The 18,929-nt window shown below is 35.9% G+C and overlaps 1 protein-coding gene across 5 annotated transcripts in view; it reads right to left on the bottom strand.

Annotated features, from left to right (window-relative positions):
* Miro (mitochondrial Rho GTPase) overlaps positions 1-18,929 on the bottom strand; it is a 439,377-nt gene that overhangs the window by 242,370 nt on the left and 178,078 nt on the right. For all 5 annotated transcript variants that reach the window (XR_016550640.1, XM_090415513.1, XM_090415514.1 and 2 more), the window contains exons 9-10: positions 9,108-9,149; positions 8,961-9,017 (exon numbers count right to left, since the gene is read on the bottom strand). Coding sequence is in view for 4 of the 5 variants with exons in the window: in XM_090415513.1 (XP_090271639.1) it covers positions 8,961-9,017; positions 9,108-9,149 (99 nt within the window). In the remaining variant the exon portion in view is untranslated. The remainder of the gene's footprint in view (positions 1-8,960; positions 9,018-9,107; positions 9,150-18,929) is intronic.

Raw genomic sequence — 18,929 nt, 5'->3', positions numbered from 1 at the left:
GATGCTAATAATGTCAAGTTCTTTCCTAATATCCTTGTTTATAATATGATATTGTCATTGATGCCATCTGTTCACACCTCTAATCTTTCTCAGGACTCTCATATCTGCGGTCTCTAGTCTTTGGTCAAGTGTTTTACTTCTGACCCAGCTCTCAGATCCATAAGTTAAAACTGGTTTGAACACTGTCTTGTATACAGCTAATTTAGTGTTCCAACTAATTTCTCACTTATTCCATATCAATTTATTCAATTGACTTTCTACCATACCAGCTTTGTTGATTCTGTTGTCTATTTTCATATTTAATTTACCATCTTCACTAAAAATCATGCCTAAGTAGCTGAAATGTTTTACTTCTTCTATAGGTTCTCCATTCGCAATGCAGTTGATATTTTCATGCTTCTGTCATATCAAAAGCTCCCATATCAAACACCATTAATTTATTGACTACATCAAATATCAGAAAGTCCAAACCAAAGTCATAGACAATTGTAAAACATTCCATTACAACAATATCTGCAGTGTGTGAGTTTATTATTATTAGACGTCCAGAGTGTCAAGGACTCATTAAGAGAGGCCATACATCACTCACACTAGCTGTCATACTATTTCTTGAACTCATTCACACCAGATGCACTCAGTAATGCAGCAGGCAACCTATTCCACTCATGGCTCTATGAGAGAAAAATCTAGCTCTTGCCCCTTTCTTAACTGCACACAAACTTAACTTTCACAGATGCCTTCTTGTCCTCTCCCCAACTTCCTTATAATGAAAAATTTTATCAACCAATATCCTGTTGCATCCTCTCAAAAGTTTCTAGGCCTAAATCATATCGCCCCTCTTTCTTCTGTCTACCAGTGTCTGCAGTCCACACACTCTCAAGTCTATCCTCATAATCGAGATTTCATAATTCCGATATCTTTTTAATACTTCTCTGCAGTCTTTCCACAGCTTCTCTATCCCTTTGAAACCCAAGCAACCACATCTACACACTACAGACTCCAATATTATCAGATCTCATATTTCTATCTTCTAAGGCACTTTTTACTATATCAATCCACCTATATCTTGGTCTTCCACAGTAGTCCAGCTGCAGTCATATCAAGGACTTGTAAATAACTTCCATATCGTTATATGTCAATGTTCATTTTGACACTGCAATTATCCTCTGAATTGTATTTGCAATTTTTGTTATGTGATGTTTGAACTTCAACTTTCTATCCACCATAATTCCGAGATCTCTAGTCGTGTCAGATATTCCAAGCATAATCCCACTAATATAATATGCTGTTGGATATCACATCTTACCAAAGTGCATAACTTTATATTGAATTGATAGCCATTGTCATTTGCCTACACTTCAGGCCAATTCAAATCCCCTTGTAAATGTTGTATATCAATAACATCTCTGATTGCTCTGCCTATCTGTGCATCATCAGCAAACTAAAGATCTCCCGTTAGCTACATTTTGAATATCATTAATGTATAGATTAAACAACAATGGTTCTAGGACTGATCCACTGGTCATAATGGATCAGTCCTTAAATCTGGCAGATTCAAATCCCTCACATACCACTTTTTGATACCTGTCTGTCATTATTATAGTGAGAATCACTGGTATTAGGTTAACATTATTACGAAATGGCCTTATCTGCTTCTTCATAGCAGACTGCTTTATTATTATTAATAACTGACTGGTTAGTAGTAAAAGGTGATTAATAACTAATATTCTACAAGAAGTTGTTTTCCATGTAATCAAAATCTAAAGTAAGAGATGAAGTGAAAGATCAAGAGAGTGGTACAGAACAGAAGAGAATGAAGCTTGGCAATGAAAACAATAGTAGTGTGAGAGATGAAGAGAGAACAGGAATGCAAGAGGAACAGGAAACAGGAGGTGCCTGGGTGGACAGGGAAATACAGCATAGGGAGAGTGGATGTCAGAAGTAGTATTGAATGTGTGTATATATGTATGAGGATGATCAGCATAGAAATGGAATAGATCAGGATGCAAGAGGAGTAGTTGAGACTGAATGGATATATGTGATAAAAATAATTAGGCAAGGGTAGATGCGAGGAAATTCCAACCAACAAAGATGGCAATGGTTTGGAAATTATGTGGTGTGAGGTGGAGATAGACAGAAGGAGATATTTAGTTGGATATTACTATAGACCAGGAAATGTAGAGGATGGTGATGAAGAAATATATAAGGAACTGAGGTTAGTGAACATGGGAAGAGTGATTATTATGGGTGATTTTAATTATGGCAGTATAGATTGGAATAAAGATAACATTTGGAAATAAGAAAATGAATGTCTTGAGTTCTTGTGTAAAGGAAGGCATGCAAGGATCAGGAGTTTTAGATCTGATAATTTCTTCACAGAATGTAATTGTGAAGGGGGTTTTGTATTTCCCTCCAGTTGGTGAGAGTGATTATGAAGTGAATGCTTGGGTTGTGGCTAGCCACATGAAGACTTCTGTGAGGAAGTATATGGAAGTACAAGACTGTGATTTTGGAACGAGGAGCTGAGTGGTAAGGAAATAAATGCTGCTTGGAAAAGAAATATATAACAGCATTAATGTGTGAATGTATTCTGAAGGTCAAAAAACCGAATAAGGTAGGTGTAAAATGGATGCATAAGGGGATTAAGCATGAAATCAGGAACAAGACACTTTGGAGGCAGCACAAGATGAATAATGGTAATAATTAGTTGATGAGAGTCTAAAGAGCAGGTAAGGAGAGTAACTCTGTTGATAAGCACAAAAAAAAGTGCAGTATGAGCAGAAATCAGCAAATCAGGTGAAGAAAAACAATGGTGAGGTTTTCTATATGTGGCAAGTAAAAAGAAGAAGAATTATGGTAAGATGATGTTAACAGATGAAAATGGGAGATGGGTAACTGCTGCTGAGGACATAATTGAGATATTCAGTGAGCAGTTCATCAGGATGTTTCATCCTCAGTGTGAAATCAGAAGCTCAAGTGCAAAGAATGAAATGAGAGTAAACTTAATGGTGAGCAAGCAAGAAGTATAGGAAATTATTTGTTAAGTAAGCTATTTGTTTAACAAGAGTTTTGCAACAGCACAAGTCTCAAAGGAGTGAAAGGAAGGCAAAATTTTTCCAATTCGCAAAGGTGGTGATAAGGGTAATACAAAACAAATTATAAGCAGATCTGTATATCTGGAGTTGTAGCTAAGGTAATGGAGAGGTTGGTGAGAACTAGAAAACAGAAATGGGTTGATAACAGTGGAATTCTTTGTGCTTGTCAGCATGGATTTGTTAACAGAAGGTAGTGTTTAACCAACTTGCTTATGTAGCATAACAAGGTGAGTGATGAATATATTGGACAAGGGAGATGAATATACAAGTAGTATACTTAAATTTTGCAAAGGATTTGATAGACTGCCACACCAAATGTTGGTCGCTAAACTGAAGCAGGTGGGACTGAATAACAGGCTAGTGAGTTGGGTAGGTGAATAGATATCAGGTATCAATAAATTGTGTGGGGGAGACTATCTTGAAAGAGGAAAGTCACTAGTGGTGTGCCACAGAGGTCCGTTTTGGGACCACTGTTGTTTATTTTGCATATTAATGTTATTGGGATAGGCTCAACTGGTGATAACAACTGTTTGCAGATAATGCAAAAACTAAGGAGTGTGATTAGGAATCAAGCAGATGTTGTGACCTTACAAAAGGACATGAATAGATTGTATGAGTGGGCAACAGTATGGAACTATCAATTCAATGTTGCAAAGTTTAAGGTTCTGAATTTGGTAGGCAACAATGGGATGCAAAGTGTAAATTTAGAGGGGAAATTTTGGTGGAAGTTGAGAAGATAAGTGGTGGTAGTGAAGGAAAATGAAGGAAAACGAAAGTTCAGAGGTCACACTGCACAAGCTGTTAAGACATCACATCAAATTAGGGGAATGATGCAGAGGACCATAACTTGTAGAAATAAAGAGGTTCTGGTTCTATTGTTATACAAGATTTCGTCCCCTAGTTTTCACAGTAATGAGGATATATTGGAAAGGGTCAAGAGATGACTTAGGTTATAACTGGTCTTTGGGATGAGGAACATGAAGACAGATTGAAGGAATGCAGTTTGCAAAGCCTTGTGAATAGGAGGAAGAGAGGGCATATGATTGAGACATTTAAGTTGGTAAACAGTTGTTACCAGGTTAATGTGGAAGAAACTTTTCATAGATGGGGATGTGAACAGGTTCTTTGCATGGAAAGTGGTCGGTGAGTGGAATGCATTGCCTGACACTGTGGTAAATGAAGATACACTGAATGAGTTCAAGGCATGGTTTGATGGGCTTTATGAGTGTTTGCCTCCAGCAATGAGTTGTTTGAGTGCATGGAGGTCTGGTGCTAATAATAATATTAAAATCTATTCAAACTTTGACCTATGAAATAAGTCATGTCACCCTAAACGATTTTCATCTTCCTCTGGTCTCGAGAAGTCTCTCTTTCTAGGCTTCTAATATTCCCATGTATTCCTTATCTGACAATGTTTCAGCATTTCAATTTTTTTCTTTGTTTTGGCACCTGATGCCAAACCAAACAAATTTCCCATATTGCTAATGTTCTCTCTCTCATCTTTTCTGTGCAGCTTTTTCACATTTGAGCTCAATGCTGTTTCCTATTTTCAGCATCAGTTTGTTTTTATTTATTGCTCTGTGACAGTTTCTCTCATCTGACATGAATAACTTTCAATGTGACATCAGCAATATTAAAGTGGTAATACAGATGTTTAAAGTTAATACTAGAAATACCCGAATCTCTAAATGTAGTTTTGGGACATTTACATTTTTTTTTTTGAAAACTGCTTTATTGAGATCTCTTAATCAGGTGATGTAAACACATCATTTGTTACATAAATTTAACAATATTTTGAATTTGTTTTTATGGGAAACAGATGGAAGAATAAAATGAAATGGGTCATGCCCAGAACTTGTCTTCCTTTTCGCAGAAAACATTCTGACATCATTTCTTCAGAATATCTTCTCAATGAATCATCTCTTTAGTTTCTTTGAGGATAACACTAGTGCTAGTTATGAGCCATTTTTTGTTTAAAATTGGATGAATGTGTTAAGAAGAAAGGTGTTATTCATAGTGATCATTACCAAAGGAACATAATTAAAAATGTAAAACTGAAAGACAAGCATATTAATTATGCTCGAAAAGCATTGCCTGCTAAACTTCCAGTGACGAGTTGTGGGTGAGTTTCTTTTGACTATTAATTTTTTTCTCTACTACAGCCAATTTATCTATTTTGTTTTAGATGCTGGAAAAGTACCACACAGACATAAGGTGTTTTGGTCACTAAAACAGAACAGGAGAGGAAAGGTTAGCAAAACAGGTGTTTGATGCCAAGATGGTAGGAAGAAGACACAGAAAAATATCAAGGTATAGATTGATTTAATCAGAAGTGTCTTAATTCTTGTAGATAGGTTTATACATTGGTAACACATGACTATTAAATTATTTAAGGAATTTACAACATATACTGGAATATTAATTAAAAGAAACTTTAATAAACACTTTCTATATTTCTGCAATGTCACATTGCCATCTTTGTGGGACATACAACTATGACATGTGCATGCAGGCACTACAAAAAGCAAATGAGGCAGAAGAGAGAAAACTACTGTTGTTCCTAGGGTCCTAAAGGTGTCCCCTAGCAGGCTATATTGGGTTGTCTTGGCTACTGGGCTGAAGTTCTCAAGATGCAAGCTTCCCAAATTTGGGGCAGTCTCATGCACCCAAATTTGTTGAGGTTTGGAAAGTTTTTAGAGCTGAGGCTGATTCCATGAACAATCTTTCATATTTAAATTTGCTGTGATGTATTAATGTGGCTTTCTTTCAACTTATTCTGTGACAGGTATCCAAAGCATGGTCTGCAAGCCCAGAGTGGCTACACTGGTGAAACTGGATGTAGTCTTTGTGTTCCGAAATCCTGACATTTGCTGTCCTGCCTGTTTGGCCAAAGTAGGACAATTTACAATTGCAAGGAACCTGGTATACCCCAGGGAGGTCTAGGGGAAGTGGTTGGTCTTTGGTGGAGCGGATAAGGGATGCCAATTTTTTATATGGTTTGTAATAAAAAGTCAGGTCAAATTTTTTTAAGATTTTGGTTAACTTTTCAGAGGTGCCCCAATATATAGGGAATGGTGATGGATTTAGTGTAATCTTTGTTATGAAGTGGGGAAGAGTTGTGGTTAACTGGTTTTAATATTTTTTGGATTTTTCGGGAGTTATAGCCATTGGCTAAGAAAGTGTTAAGGATGTGGTTAGGGTATTGTCATCTGAACAGATTAATTTTTCCTTGTTATATAGTGTTTTTATAACCCCATATTGTTGTGAGGAGGGGGGGGGGATTGCTGGTGAATGTATCTGCCCCAAATTTGGGAAGCTTGTATCTTGAGAACTTCAGCCCAACAGCCAAGACAACCCAATATAACCCACTAGGGGACACCTTTAGGACTCTAGGAACAACAGTAGTTTTCTTTCTTCTGTTTCATTTACTTTTTGGTGCATGCGTGCACGTCTCATATTTGTATGTTCCCATGAAGATGGCAATATGACATTGCCAAAATATAGGAGGTATTTATTAAAGTTTCTTTTAATTAATATTCCAGTATACGTTGTAAATTCCTTAAATAATGTAATAGTTATGTGTTACCAATGTATAAGCCTATCTACAAGAATTATGTCTAGTGTTGATGGCATGCTCTGCAAGTCCAGACTGTTCAGGTTCAAGGTACTGAATATTCGACTTGTGTTCTTCTATCCGAATAAAAGCAGATCTTCCTGTTTGTCGGAAACAAGATAACCCACAAGAGCAAGGAATTTAGTAGACACCTGGATGACTTAGATGTGGAAGTTTGTCCTTTGGAGAAGTGAGAAAGGTGGCGATTTTTCTGATGGGTCAAAAGGCTACAAAAATATTTAGCGGTTTTAAAACTTTCGCTATGCGTTCACTAATGCCTTGTACTTAAGGGATAGGAATACGCGTTATTTCTTCTGTGTTTGAAGAGGAAGATATATCAAACTACTTAAAGCTGTTTTGATGAAAGAATTTTTACAACCATTAGACAGAAAAGAGGAAATAATATATTGCAATTCTTTTTTGTAATAGTTCCTCTGAAGGTCAAAAGGTGTGGGCCCGATGAACCAGTGTTTTAATAGTTCCTGCCTTTTGACTGGAATGGTGATGAGATTCAGCATGGATATAATGGCCTCTATGAGTCTCCTTCCAATACACTAAGAAATGTAGGTTACCATCTGGTTGGCAAAGCCTTAATAGGTCTAAAACGGCTAACTGCTTATTTACTTCTATTTCTAGGGTGAACTGGATCCTTGGATGAAGTGCATTTAATTTAGAGAGAAACTGTTGTAATTCATCATAAGAGCCATTCCAGATAGCGAAAATGTCATCTACATATCTGAACCAGTGAGTAGGTCTAGGTGAAATGTTGTCAAAAATATGTTGTTCAAAGTGCTCCATATAGAAGTTGGCAATAGCAGGAGAAATAGGATTGCCCATTGCTATTCCTTCGATTTGTTGATATAACATATTTTTAAAGGAAAAATAACCAGAATGCATTACAAAATCAAATATTTTTAAAGTCTGGACTTACAGAGCATGCCATCAACACTAGACATAGAGTTCACTGGAACAAGACAAGAGTCCTTCACAAAAGTCGGTTCCTCATGGAACGGCTTTATAAAGAAACATGTGAAACTTTACTTCTCTCCCAACTTAAACAGATCCGATGGTCTACATCTATCCCATTATGGGAGATTGTACTCTTTAAATCAGCTGATCTTTCTAACTTTTTAATTGTGTAGTATATATGTATATGTTTTTTTTTTTTAAATAAGTTAGGAAACTTAATGACCTTTTTCAGTTATCTTACGAGCTACTTAGGTGATGCCCTTTTGAATTTGTCAGTTATTGTTTAATTAGCCTTTTTACATGTACTGAAGATGCCTGTAATACTCAGGCGAAAATTCTACTAATAAATAATATTTTACAAGTTAATTCCATTATTATAATTTTAAGTAATATGTCTACTCATGGTATTTCCTTACTGAAACAATCTAGAGCTTACCGCTGAGTTGCTCAACTTTAATTATTTTTTGGACTTTCTTGCATTTTTCTTTTGCTCAATGCATTTTTATGTTGATCATAAAAATGCTAAATGGCAATGTCTTTCTATTTTCAAATCCCTTGTATGCTCTTGTATCCTGAACCAGTATGGAAATTTCACTATAGGTTACATAGTCTTGAGTTTAGCAAGACTGCTTTTTTTCTAGTCTTCATAAAACGTGAATTTGTTCACATTTTTATGTTGGAAGATGACATTAGTAATGAATAGAAATTCAGCAGTGACTTGCAATTATTAGTTCTACTGTTTTTTCTAAATTTTTTCAAAACATTTCTATTTGCCAGGTATTCATTTCCATTTACTGTTTAGATATCCAATACAGCATTTTTTTCAGTATTGTCAGCTTCCCAAAAAAAACTACTACTTCCTTGGTAGAACCTCCTGTAGGACCAGAGCCACAAATAAGGCTTACTATCCAATTCCCTGTTTTGAAATTTACCATGAAACTGCATGCCATTCAAGAAGTATGTCTTTGTGTTTAGTGTTGAATGCTATAGCTTAAAACAACTAGATAAATGTGAAAATGTGTTAAAAAACAAAGAAAACTCAATATTAGGTATTGTTTTATCTCAATGTTTTCAATAAAATAGGAATTCTTTAACGAAAACTAGTATAATATCAATTCTTTCTAAAAAATATAAACCACATGTTTGATAAGAATATAAATCCAAAACATATAGCATCTTTAATAAATTTCTTCTCACAGAAAAAATGATGAGGTGTTTTGCATTGCATATATTTTAGCATTTTTCTAGTATATAGAAATATATGTATATATAAAAAAACTTACCTGGAATTGATTAAGTTCATAATCATTAAGAATTCCATCATTATCATAATCACAGATCTAAAATCAAAAAGAGAGAAAAAAAATTTCAACAATCATGAAAGTGGTACTGAATATAAATGCTTAAAACAGTACATAAGACTTTCTTACCTTGAATACCCTTATGAGAGCTTTTTTACATTTTTCTGTCAGCTAAAAATAAAAAAAAATGTTATTTCATTGAGTTCAGTAAATAATCATGAAAGAAAAAGCATAATTGTAACAAAACACTGAGCTTTTTGTTTAAATTTCTAACTTACTTAAAATGTTTATAAAAATATACACAGAAAATAAAAAAGTTGTGCCAGTGCAGTCTGGTAGAAATGGTTTGTGCATTCACAGCACTTCCTGAAGAAATAATTAGAGGTTCAATTCAAGTTATTAACTAGAGGTTCCTGAGTTGGTTGATTTTTGGTATGGCAAGTAGGACTTCTTCTGAAGCTCTGAATTTTAACCCTACATCTCAAAAAAAATTGAGAACTCACACTATTGTAGACAATATAAGTATCAAGGTTTAAAGCCATGACATGGTAGCAGCAGTTATCTGTCATTTTCTGTCCCTGCAAAAAAAAAAGTTTCAGCAAAAAACAATTTTACTGAAACTAGAATATGTACAAGTAAGTATTTTTTCTCCCAAAAAAAAATGCCCGTTCATAACAGGCAATAACATTGCAATTGTTGGAAACAACTCAAACTGCAACAGGGAAAGAAAAAAAAAACTGACATTCTAACATGGAGTCCTCTAACTGGATAAAAAAAATTTAGTTGGTGAGTGAAATAAACGTGTGTATAGATAATAAATACAAAGTAAATTTATTTCATTAATAAATTATTGTTCCAATATTTTGCTTTGGTCAATAAAGGCATTTTCATGGACACAAAGAAAACACTGAGCACACACACTGGCAAGAAAGCAAACACAGACACATAGACTGAGTGTCAATGTCAAAATCCTACAGTCCTAACTGACACTCTCTATGGGTGAGACCAGCCCTGCCATTGAAAATGACATGTTATTCTCACACTGATAAATAAAATAATAAAATATTTGGCAAATAATTTTTTTACTTTATTTTGTTTGTTTCAATTACATATTCTTGAATTTACATGTACACAGCTCTCACTATATCTAAGGTACATCTGAAAAGATAGCTAAAGTACTACATAAATATAAGCTTCACACAATGTTCAAACCACACCTCAAACTGGAACCCTTATCCACTCATTAAAGGACAAAATGCATCCTCCATCACATCCAGGAATACACAAAGTACCCTGTGTCTGCAATTTGGCAAAACATGGAAGGGAAAGATGATTGTTAACATGCCATGAAGTAGATAAAGACACATTCACTACCAACATTATGGCAAGTCAGGAACAGCAAATACTTTGGAAGCACCTTCATTCAATAGAAAAATAGTCATTAGAAGTTAGAGAGACTATATTTAGACTCAGCAGTAGTAATAAAACACTCCAATACGAATTATTTCCAACATTATTTATTACTGCCAGTGTACTGTGACATTTTTAATACATATATCAACCTCGCAGATGAGATCTTAAGGCCTATGACACGTAACAAGCGATGACAAAGAAATCTGTTAATGTGTTTCTTGAAGACTTGTATTCATTGTATTATTTTCTGAAAATGGTAGAGGAAAGGGACAGATATACTAAACAAAGTCCTCCCAGAAACTTGGGTTTTTTATCCTGCAAAACAGGCAAACTGGCCATTAGAACACATGCAATTAACAGACATAATAACACTGACTTGAGTTGCTTCAGACATAAATGAAAAAAAACCCAAACTGAATGAAGAAGGAGGACAAGAAGTGGGTTTAGTGAGTTAGGAGCTGAACCATATATGGATGCTGACCAGTATCTGCTGATCATCGTCCATATATGGTTCAATGGTCCTCCATTTACCTCTACTCATACATGACCACCAGTCATGCATGATCAGAGGTAAGTGGAGAAATGTTGGTAGTCAATTCAGTGGAACAGTGTTCATAGAAATAACTATAGAAAAGATATAATGCAGAAATGGAGTCCATGGGAAAGCAACTGGAGAGAGTCGGTGAGAGAGAGAGAGAGGGCATCTGTTAAGTGAATGGTTCTCTTCTGGATACAATCAAGCATTCTAAGGAAGGTTTTTGGTGTGCCATCTCAAATATAAGAACAGATAGGTAGAATTTATGAATGGTCAGGAGTTGACAGAAGAAAAATATTGTTTATAATCAGAAATTTTGGAGGCAGAAGAGGCTATACACACAATGTATTAATATCAGGATAGGCAAGATGTGAAAGTCAATTCAAGAAGACAAATCTTAGTCTTGAAAATGGCTAGAAGATGAGTGTTAGTGTTTATGCACTGTCCATAGACAATTGTGAGGTTTGAGTCATCTGAGCACTAGAAGGTTTTATAAATGAAAAAAAGAACAATGGAATGTAATGTCATCACAAAAGCAATGAACAGGATCAACTCACAAAGGGAAGGGGACAGGACCACATGATAACAACTTAGTGTAAGGAGGTTATGATGCCAGACTCAATCAAATGCCTCAAAAATATCAAGAGCAACTGCATGAGTTTCTTCAAATTTTTTCTTGGCCTATATCCAAAGATAAGCTTAGTAATGAGGTCTATTATAGCACAAGAATAGCGGAATCCAAATTGTTCATAAATAACTGTTGGATCTAAGCAGCAAAGAATCTGACTGTTAATCACCTTTTAGATCACTTATGAGAGTACTGAGGTAAGGGGAATGGAACAACAGTTTGATGACTAACTTTTACCTCTTGTTTTATGAACAAAATGGATAAAAGCTTGATTCTATGCTGTTGGGCAGACTAGATGAGAATGAGAACTTGTAAATGTGAAAGTTCTGGATGGGTGTTATCAAGGCTACAGAGTATTTTCTGTCCTGCTGGTGAAAGATCAGAGAATAGTGTAAGTGATTTGTGAACCGGCAGATGGAAATTTGCTTTTGCCATCTAAACGAGGGTTGGAGAGAAGACTGATGCCAAGAGGTCTCCCTTATCTTTAAATATTACTATTTTCCCATCAGTATGAAAGAGAAAGATAGAGGGTAGTGGAAACATAGGAGGGGTTTCCGAAAAGTAAGCTAACGCATTTTTTCTCAAAGATGTTTAATAATAGGAAGTTGAAATTATGCACCAACAAATAATTGAACATGCAATACTTCTCCACAAAGTCTCCAAATTTATTGATGCACTTGTCCCAACAACAGATCAGTTTATCAATACCAGCACTGAAGAAGTACATGCCCACATCCTGTAACCAACATCACATTGCTTGATGAATTTCTTCAACAATAATGAAATGCTTTCCGGAAAGGTGTTTCTTGAGGGTGCCAAACAAATGAAAGCCTGAGCTATGGGGGTGAGGGAGGTGGCAGAGTTTCCCAATGATTACAGGCAAACCACTCATAAGTGGTGTGCAGTGGAGTAGCATTGTCATGCACCAAAATCACACCGCTTGTCAGGAGTCCTGGTTACTTGCATCGAATGCTAGCTTTCAGTTTGTCCAATGTTGCACAGCAAAGTTCTGCACTGATTGTTCCTCCCTTCAGCAAGAAGTCTACCAACAGAAAGCCTTGGCGATCCCAGAACACTAGACATGACTTTTCAGACAGTGGGAAGTTTTCAATATTTTGTGCACAAGAGACCGTGGATGTTTCCAGGTCATGGAGTCTTGTTTGCTCTCCAGGGTAAAGTGATGAACCCATATTTTGTCTCCTGTGACTAGGCAACTGAGAAAATCCTCACCTTTGTCGCTGTACTGCAACAGATTCTCCAGACACATCGCCATGCACATTGCCTCTGATCCTCTGACAATTGTGATGGTACCCCTTTTGAAAGCATAACTTTCGAGAGCATATTTTGAAAGCAAAGGACATCGTGAACAATTTTGTAAACAGTGGATTTACTCAAGTTCACCACTTTTGCAATTTCATGATGCACTCATTTAATGCGGAATGTTGTCTTCTGTCTTGCTCAATGAAAGCCTGCCTGCTCAATGTCAATCTTCAGTGTTACCATGGTCTGCTTTAAATTCATTGCAACAAAAACACACCTGCTTCTTTGACATCACCTTTCCACCATACACAGCATGGACACCTGTTTTGGACCACACTTGCACGGTAGCCACCATATTGCATCGAATGCTAGCTTTCAGTTTGTCCAATGTTGCACAGCAAAGTTTTGTATTGATTGTTCCTCTCTTCAGCAAGAAGTCTAACAACAGAAAACCTTGGCGATCCCAGAACACTAGACATGACTTTTCAGACAGTAGGAAGTTTTAAATTTTTTGTGCACAAGAGACCGTGGATGTGACTAGAATTAGCTGTGAGGCGAAGTAGTGTCACACTGCAATGGCAGTTTTTTTGAACGTTATTAATGAGTCTATCTGTTCACTTTGTCTTATTTCATTCTCTTTCACCATTATTAAGGAAAAAAAAGTGTTACCTTACTTTTCGGAAACCCCTCGTAGTATGGCAGAAGTTCTGTCAATAGCCTTGCCCATCTGAGAAGGATGCAGGCTTAGTGCATTTGGCCCTTACAGAGTCTTGTTGATTTTTTTGCAGCTGTTATGAACTCTAGTGTAAGCTGAGTGAGAAGCTGGAGATTTAAACTAGAGTCATTGAGTACATGTTGCATTTTTAGTTTGAACTGCTTTGGTACATTTGTTGAAGAATTAAGGCTTAGATAAGAGTTAGGGGTTTTGAGTGGAGTAGGGAATAAGGCACTCATCCAGCAAATATGATTTCAGTCATTAGATTAGAGCAAGTGTTTGAATTAGGAGAGCAGAAACAGTAATCAGCCCATGGAAAAGAGGCACAGAAATTCAAAAGTCATCCTATTGGATATGCAGTTCAGATGAGTATCCAATAGGATGACTTTGGAATTTCTGTGCCTCTTTTCCATGGGCTGATTACTGTTTCTGCTCTCCTAATTCAAACACTTGCTCTAATCTAATGACTGAAATCATATTTGCTGGACAAGTGCCTTATTCCCTACTTCACTCAAAACCGCTAACTCTTATCTAAGCCTTAATTCTTTAACAAATGTACCAAAGCAGTGCAAACTAAAAATGAAACATGTATTTCGTTTGTTGCATAGAAAAAGAAATATGGACAAGGTTAAGTTCAGAGATGCCAAGAGGAGAGCTAACATCAATAGTGTATTTGGAGGAAGAGATACAAAATACAATCCAGTGTTTTGGGAGGAAATGAGGATTATCTGGTATTCTGGTAAGTGAAAATTTGCTTTAGATCTCTGCTGACAGCAAATGGCTTCTCTTCCAGCTTTGTCAGTTAAGTTAGAGAAGAGAGCCAGATGGAATTATGGATGTTGAAATCTCCAAGAAAGATTATCTCATTTAGGTAATTAAAGTATCCGTGATTAATTTTTGAAGATAAACAATCAAAAAGATCAGTTAGTCATCACAATTAGGGGAATGGTAAAGGCATCAAATGAAGGCAAAAAATGATACAAGGAAATCTTGAGCCAAAGCATATCATATAAAGGAGATTCCAGATCTGATAACCTTTGACATAGGATATCATTAGACTTGACAAAGCATATTCCATGATGCCTTTTTTAAGAAGAAAGACATCGTGCATGATGTAATGCATAAAGTTTAGGTGAGCGATAATTGTAGGGGATGCCACTTGAGATTTAATGATAAATAACACATCAAGTTTGGATGTTTTATGTAGCAGTATACTTTGTTGATGTTATTGAGCCCTCAAATGATAATAAATTCTATGTGTCAATGTTTTTTTTTACATGGAATACTGTTGCTCTGTTGGATTTTTTTTTTTTTGTTATATTTTATTATTTTTTGCAATTTTTTTTTGTTTAGCTTTTGTGGGAGATTTTTTTTACCACAGTGACACTAAATTTTTATGCTGTCTTTCATAGTAGTGGAATATTGGGAACATTTAAAAAGTAGTAGTAGCATGCAAGAAAGGGAAGGACTTGTGGACAATCCCAACATGGCAAATGCCCAGACTCCCATCTAAGTGTCTCCCCCCCCCACAAAAAAAAAAAAAAAAAAAACACAGGCTGTTATACTCACATGCCTTCCAGACAACCTGGCAGAGTAAGCAGTATCAGGATTATTTGCCATGTGATTGGGATGCCCCCCCTGAAGTACTTTGCCAACAGGTTTGGTACTATGCACAATCTGACAGCCTGTGGAAACTGCTTTACTACTGTATCCTCAAATAGAGGAGGATATGATTCCCTAGTTGAACGAGTATGGTGTGATGAAGTGCACCCAGTGCACTATCCACACTGCACAAAGAAGAAAAGCAGGGTACAGAAACCAGAGACACTACTCTGGACACAAAACATGGCAACAGCCACTTCACACCTTCCAATGAGCAAGGTGATGGTGGTGGCATTTAACCAGGTGATGAAAGTCATCTACCACCTAGAAGTCTAGATGGTAGATGACTTTCATTGCCATTTCCTCCAATTAGGAAAGGTATGTTTTTAAGGCAATGTAAAATATATTGAGCTTGTCTATCTTGTGGGCATATTGCATACTGTTGACTTGCATCACTTATATTCCTTTTGACTATGATTTTTGCATATATAATTGTTTTTAATTTATTATCTAGCTGCACCATTGAAAAACTTCATGTCAATATAGAGAATCTTACATGCTTTTCATATAACATACAGATTCATGCTTATGCATTTCCTAACTCAGATGCAAATCTGTGTGTGTTTTGCATTTTCCTCCCAATAGTAATCCTACAAGGAGGTAATTTATTTCCTACATGCTCCATTGCATACATAACATGTAGCTTCCAAGTACTCATTAAGATTTATATTTTTATATCAATATTCATATTTACATTTATATTTTTACATCTATATGTACATATTCCGACTTTTGCATTCATGCTTTTTATATATACATATATTTTTATATGTATATATAAAAATATATGTATATATTTTTATATATACATATATTTACACTATATAATCCACACAACATCAGTAATTTATGTTACATTACAGCAAGTGGAATTTGATCTTATTGGCAAAATTAATTCACAGTAATACTTTTGGATGTCTCTGTTTTGATACTGGTCACTTGTCTCCAGAAGTGATGATGTGTTGTATTAGGGACATCCAGATGGAGTCCAGTAGATGGCAGTCACAAAATATGTGATCAACAGTCTGTTGAAGGTGTGGACAATGCACCTTCAACAGACAGATTCCAAGATATGGAATCAGTGTAGATAGTGTCGTCGTAATTTTCAGTGTCCCATTAGTAACATGGTTGAACCGAGAGATGGCATGTTTTTTCAGCCAGAGTCTGCTTCTGATACTTGGCAAGAATTCTTTTGTTATTGTTCTGTTTTTTGATCTTTTCCATTCTTCCCACAAGTTTAGGCTTATTTCTTCTGCAAGTATTTTTATAGCAGATTGGGTACTTTTGGTAACTTGTTTCTAGCCATTCATTTATAGCCACTTCTTTAGGCAGCTGATCCACTCTCTCATTTCCTACTACTCCAGTATGTGCTTTCACCCAGCAGAACTTGATTTCCCATATCTCTCTATGGAGTGAGATCCCAAACCAAATTTCTTGTCTGTTTTTATTAACGCTATATAGTTGTTCTGTTTATTTTATTCCATATATGGTGCTTCTACTCTCACTGTAAATTGTTTCTGTCTTTTGATAAGAGGTTTTGAGTTCTAATTCCCAAAGATATGTCAGTGAATGAACTACAGCAAGTTGTTCTGCTTGGTTGGAACAGTGGGGATGTAAGTCTAGAGCAGAGGTCTACAATTTTACAGACAGTCTATAATGGACTGTCTGTAATATGCAATGAAAGAACAACACGTTCCCTTCGGTTTTGCTTCCGTCAGTGAATATATGGAAATCATCACTTTCAGAGCTTTTGTTCTAGTTATCATATGTTTTCTTTGCTGGGTGATGCCACCTACTGCAGTGAAACAGACATTCGTAGCAATTTGGATCAATTACATATTGGGTTTTATCCTTTATCCAAGTGTAAGCAAATCAAAATTTGCACCTGAAGTACTTTCAGGACTGATGCAACTAGTGGTCAAGGTGGTATAAGTTCTCATCACTTGCCTTAGTATCTCCCATAATGCAAAGCACATCTCCTTGTAGACATGTATAATGCTATGCATTAAGGGAAGGTTCACTACCCAGACTGGTTTCGAACTTTATTGAGGTCTCGCCAGTGGGAGCCAGACCCAGAGGTGGTGATACCAAGGTGGAAGTAATGGAGAAGTCATATTTACCAATACGAGTTGCCAAAGGGTGTCACACCCTATTATTAAAATTCTCTGAATTAGAGATAAGTTTAAGGAAGTTTTTTCACTTGGCTAAGCTACTAATCATATATTAGGTTTTATCCTTATCCAAGTGTAAGCAAACCAAAGATACTAAGGCAATAATAATGGAGATACTAAGGCAAGTGATGAGAACTTATACTACCTTTACCACAAGTTGCCCCAGTTCTGAAAGTACTTCAGGCACAAACTTTGGTTTGCTTACACTTGGATAAAGGATAAAATCCAATATATAATTAGTAGCTTAGCTAAGTGAAAAAAACTTCCTTAAACTTATCTCTAACCCAGAGAATTATAAAAATTTGGATCAATGTTGGAATTTCCATTATATCTTCCAGAAGTGACTTCATACATAAGAGAGAATTCTTGCATTTTCAGGCAGATCAATGTTAGACCAGTAATAATGCAAGCTGTCTCGAAAGATAGTCCTTTATCCCTTAATTATTCATATGGCTATAAGCCGATGAACTCTGTTTAGCTTTTGTTGGTTTTTCTTTGATTTCAGTGCATGTTTCCAGGCAGGTGCAGCATAAGATATCAATGATAGTATAGCTCTGGTATATATTGTTTTCAGCACTCATTGGCCAAATCCCCACTTTATCCTTGCTGACTTAGCTAGAAGGTTTACTATTTATAATCTTTTTTTCGACAACATATGAGATGTGGTTGTTGTTGAAGGTAAAATTTTTTTATCTATTGTTACTCCTAGTATTTTAGCTCACTGGCTACCTTGAGAGCTTCCCCATTTAGGAAGACCATTACAGTTTTGATTTTTTATGTGAGATGTGGAGCACTTTAGACTTGGTGCTATTGAAGGTATTCTTTCTTCTAGCATGCCCACTCTGCAATTTCAGAATTCATTGTAGGCCATTATTTCTAATTGTAAGCCATTGCATCCCTGAATCATTATCATTGCATCATTGGCAAAAGCTATGACTTTTGTTTCAGTAGCGAAAGTCATAGCTTTTGCCGATGAACTATACTATCAGAGCTATACCAGGTTTCTGAAACATCCAGTATGACTCACTATTAAACAGCAGGAACCTTGTGGACAGCCTCGTTTTGACTTCTCTTTTCTGTAGGTTTTAATGTCATGGTTGCTCTTCTGCCTGAAAAATGAGTTTTTGTAAGGTAAGTTTTTTTTGGACATTTGAAATTGCTTAATTGATTAATTATGGCTGGCCATCATGCAGCATCGAGTGAGATCAATAGTACATCTTTTTTTTTTTTTTTTTTGGTGTAGACTATCTTCTGTAAACCCTTTAACCTCCATAATTGCATCTACTGTGCTAGATTGAGGTCTAAATGCATATTAAATGGGTCTCTTGAGTAGACAAAGTGCATTATTTGGTTTACTAGAAGTTTTTCTAGTACCGGAAACATTTATGAGACTGGTTGGCCTGTATTTGCTAACTTCGTTGGACATTTCTTTTCCTGGTTCAATTGTGTGTGATCTTCTTTACCCTCTTTCCATCCACTGCTGGATATAGGCCTACTCCTTAACTTTCTAGTTCTGTCTATCTTTAGTCAATGCCCACAGTTTCATGTCAAACCTTAGATCATTCCT

Source organism: Typopeltis vanoorti, chromosome 3, assembly GCF_054136105.1.
Source record: "Typopeltis vanoorti isolate ZY-2024b chromosome 3, IOZ_Tvanoo_1.0, whole genome shotgun sequence".
Classification (NCBI taxonomy): Eukaryota; Metazoa; Arthropoda; class Arachnida; order Uropygi; family Thelyphonidae; genus Typopeltis; species Typopeltis vanoorti.
Note: the sequence above shows the minus strand (reverse complement) of the source record. Positions and strands in the feature narration are given on the sequence as shown.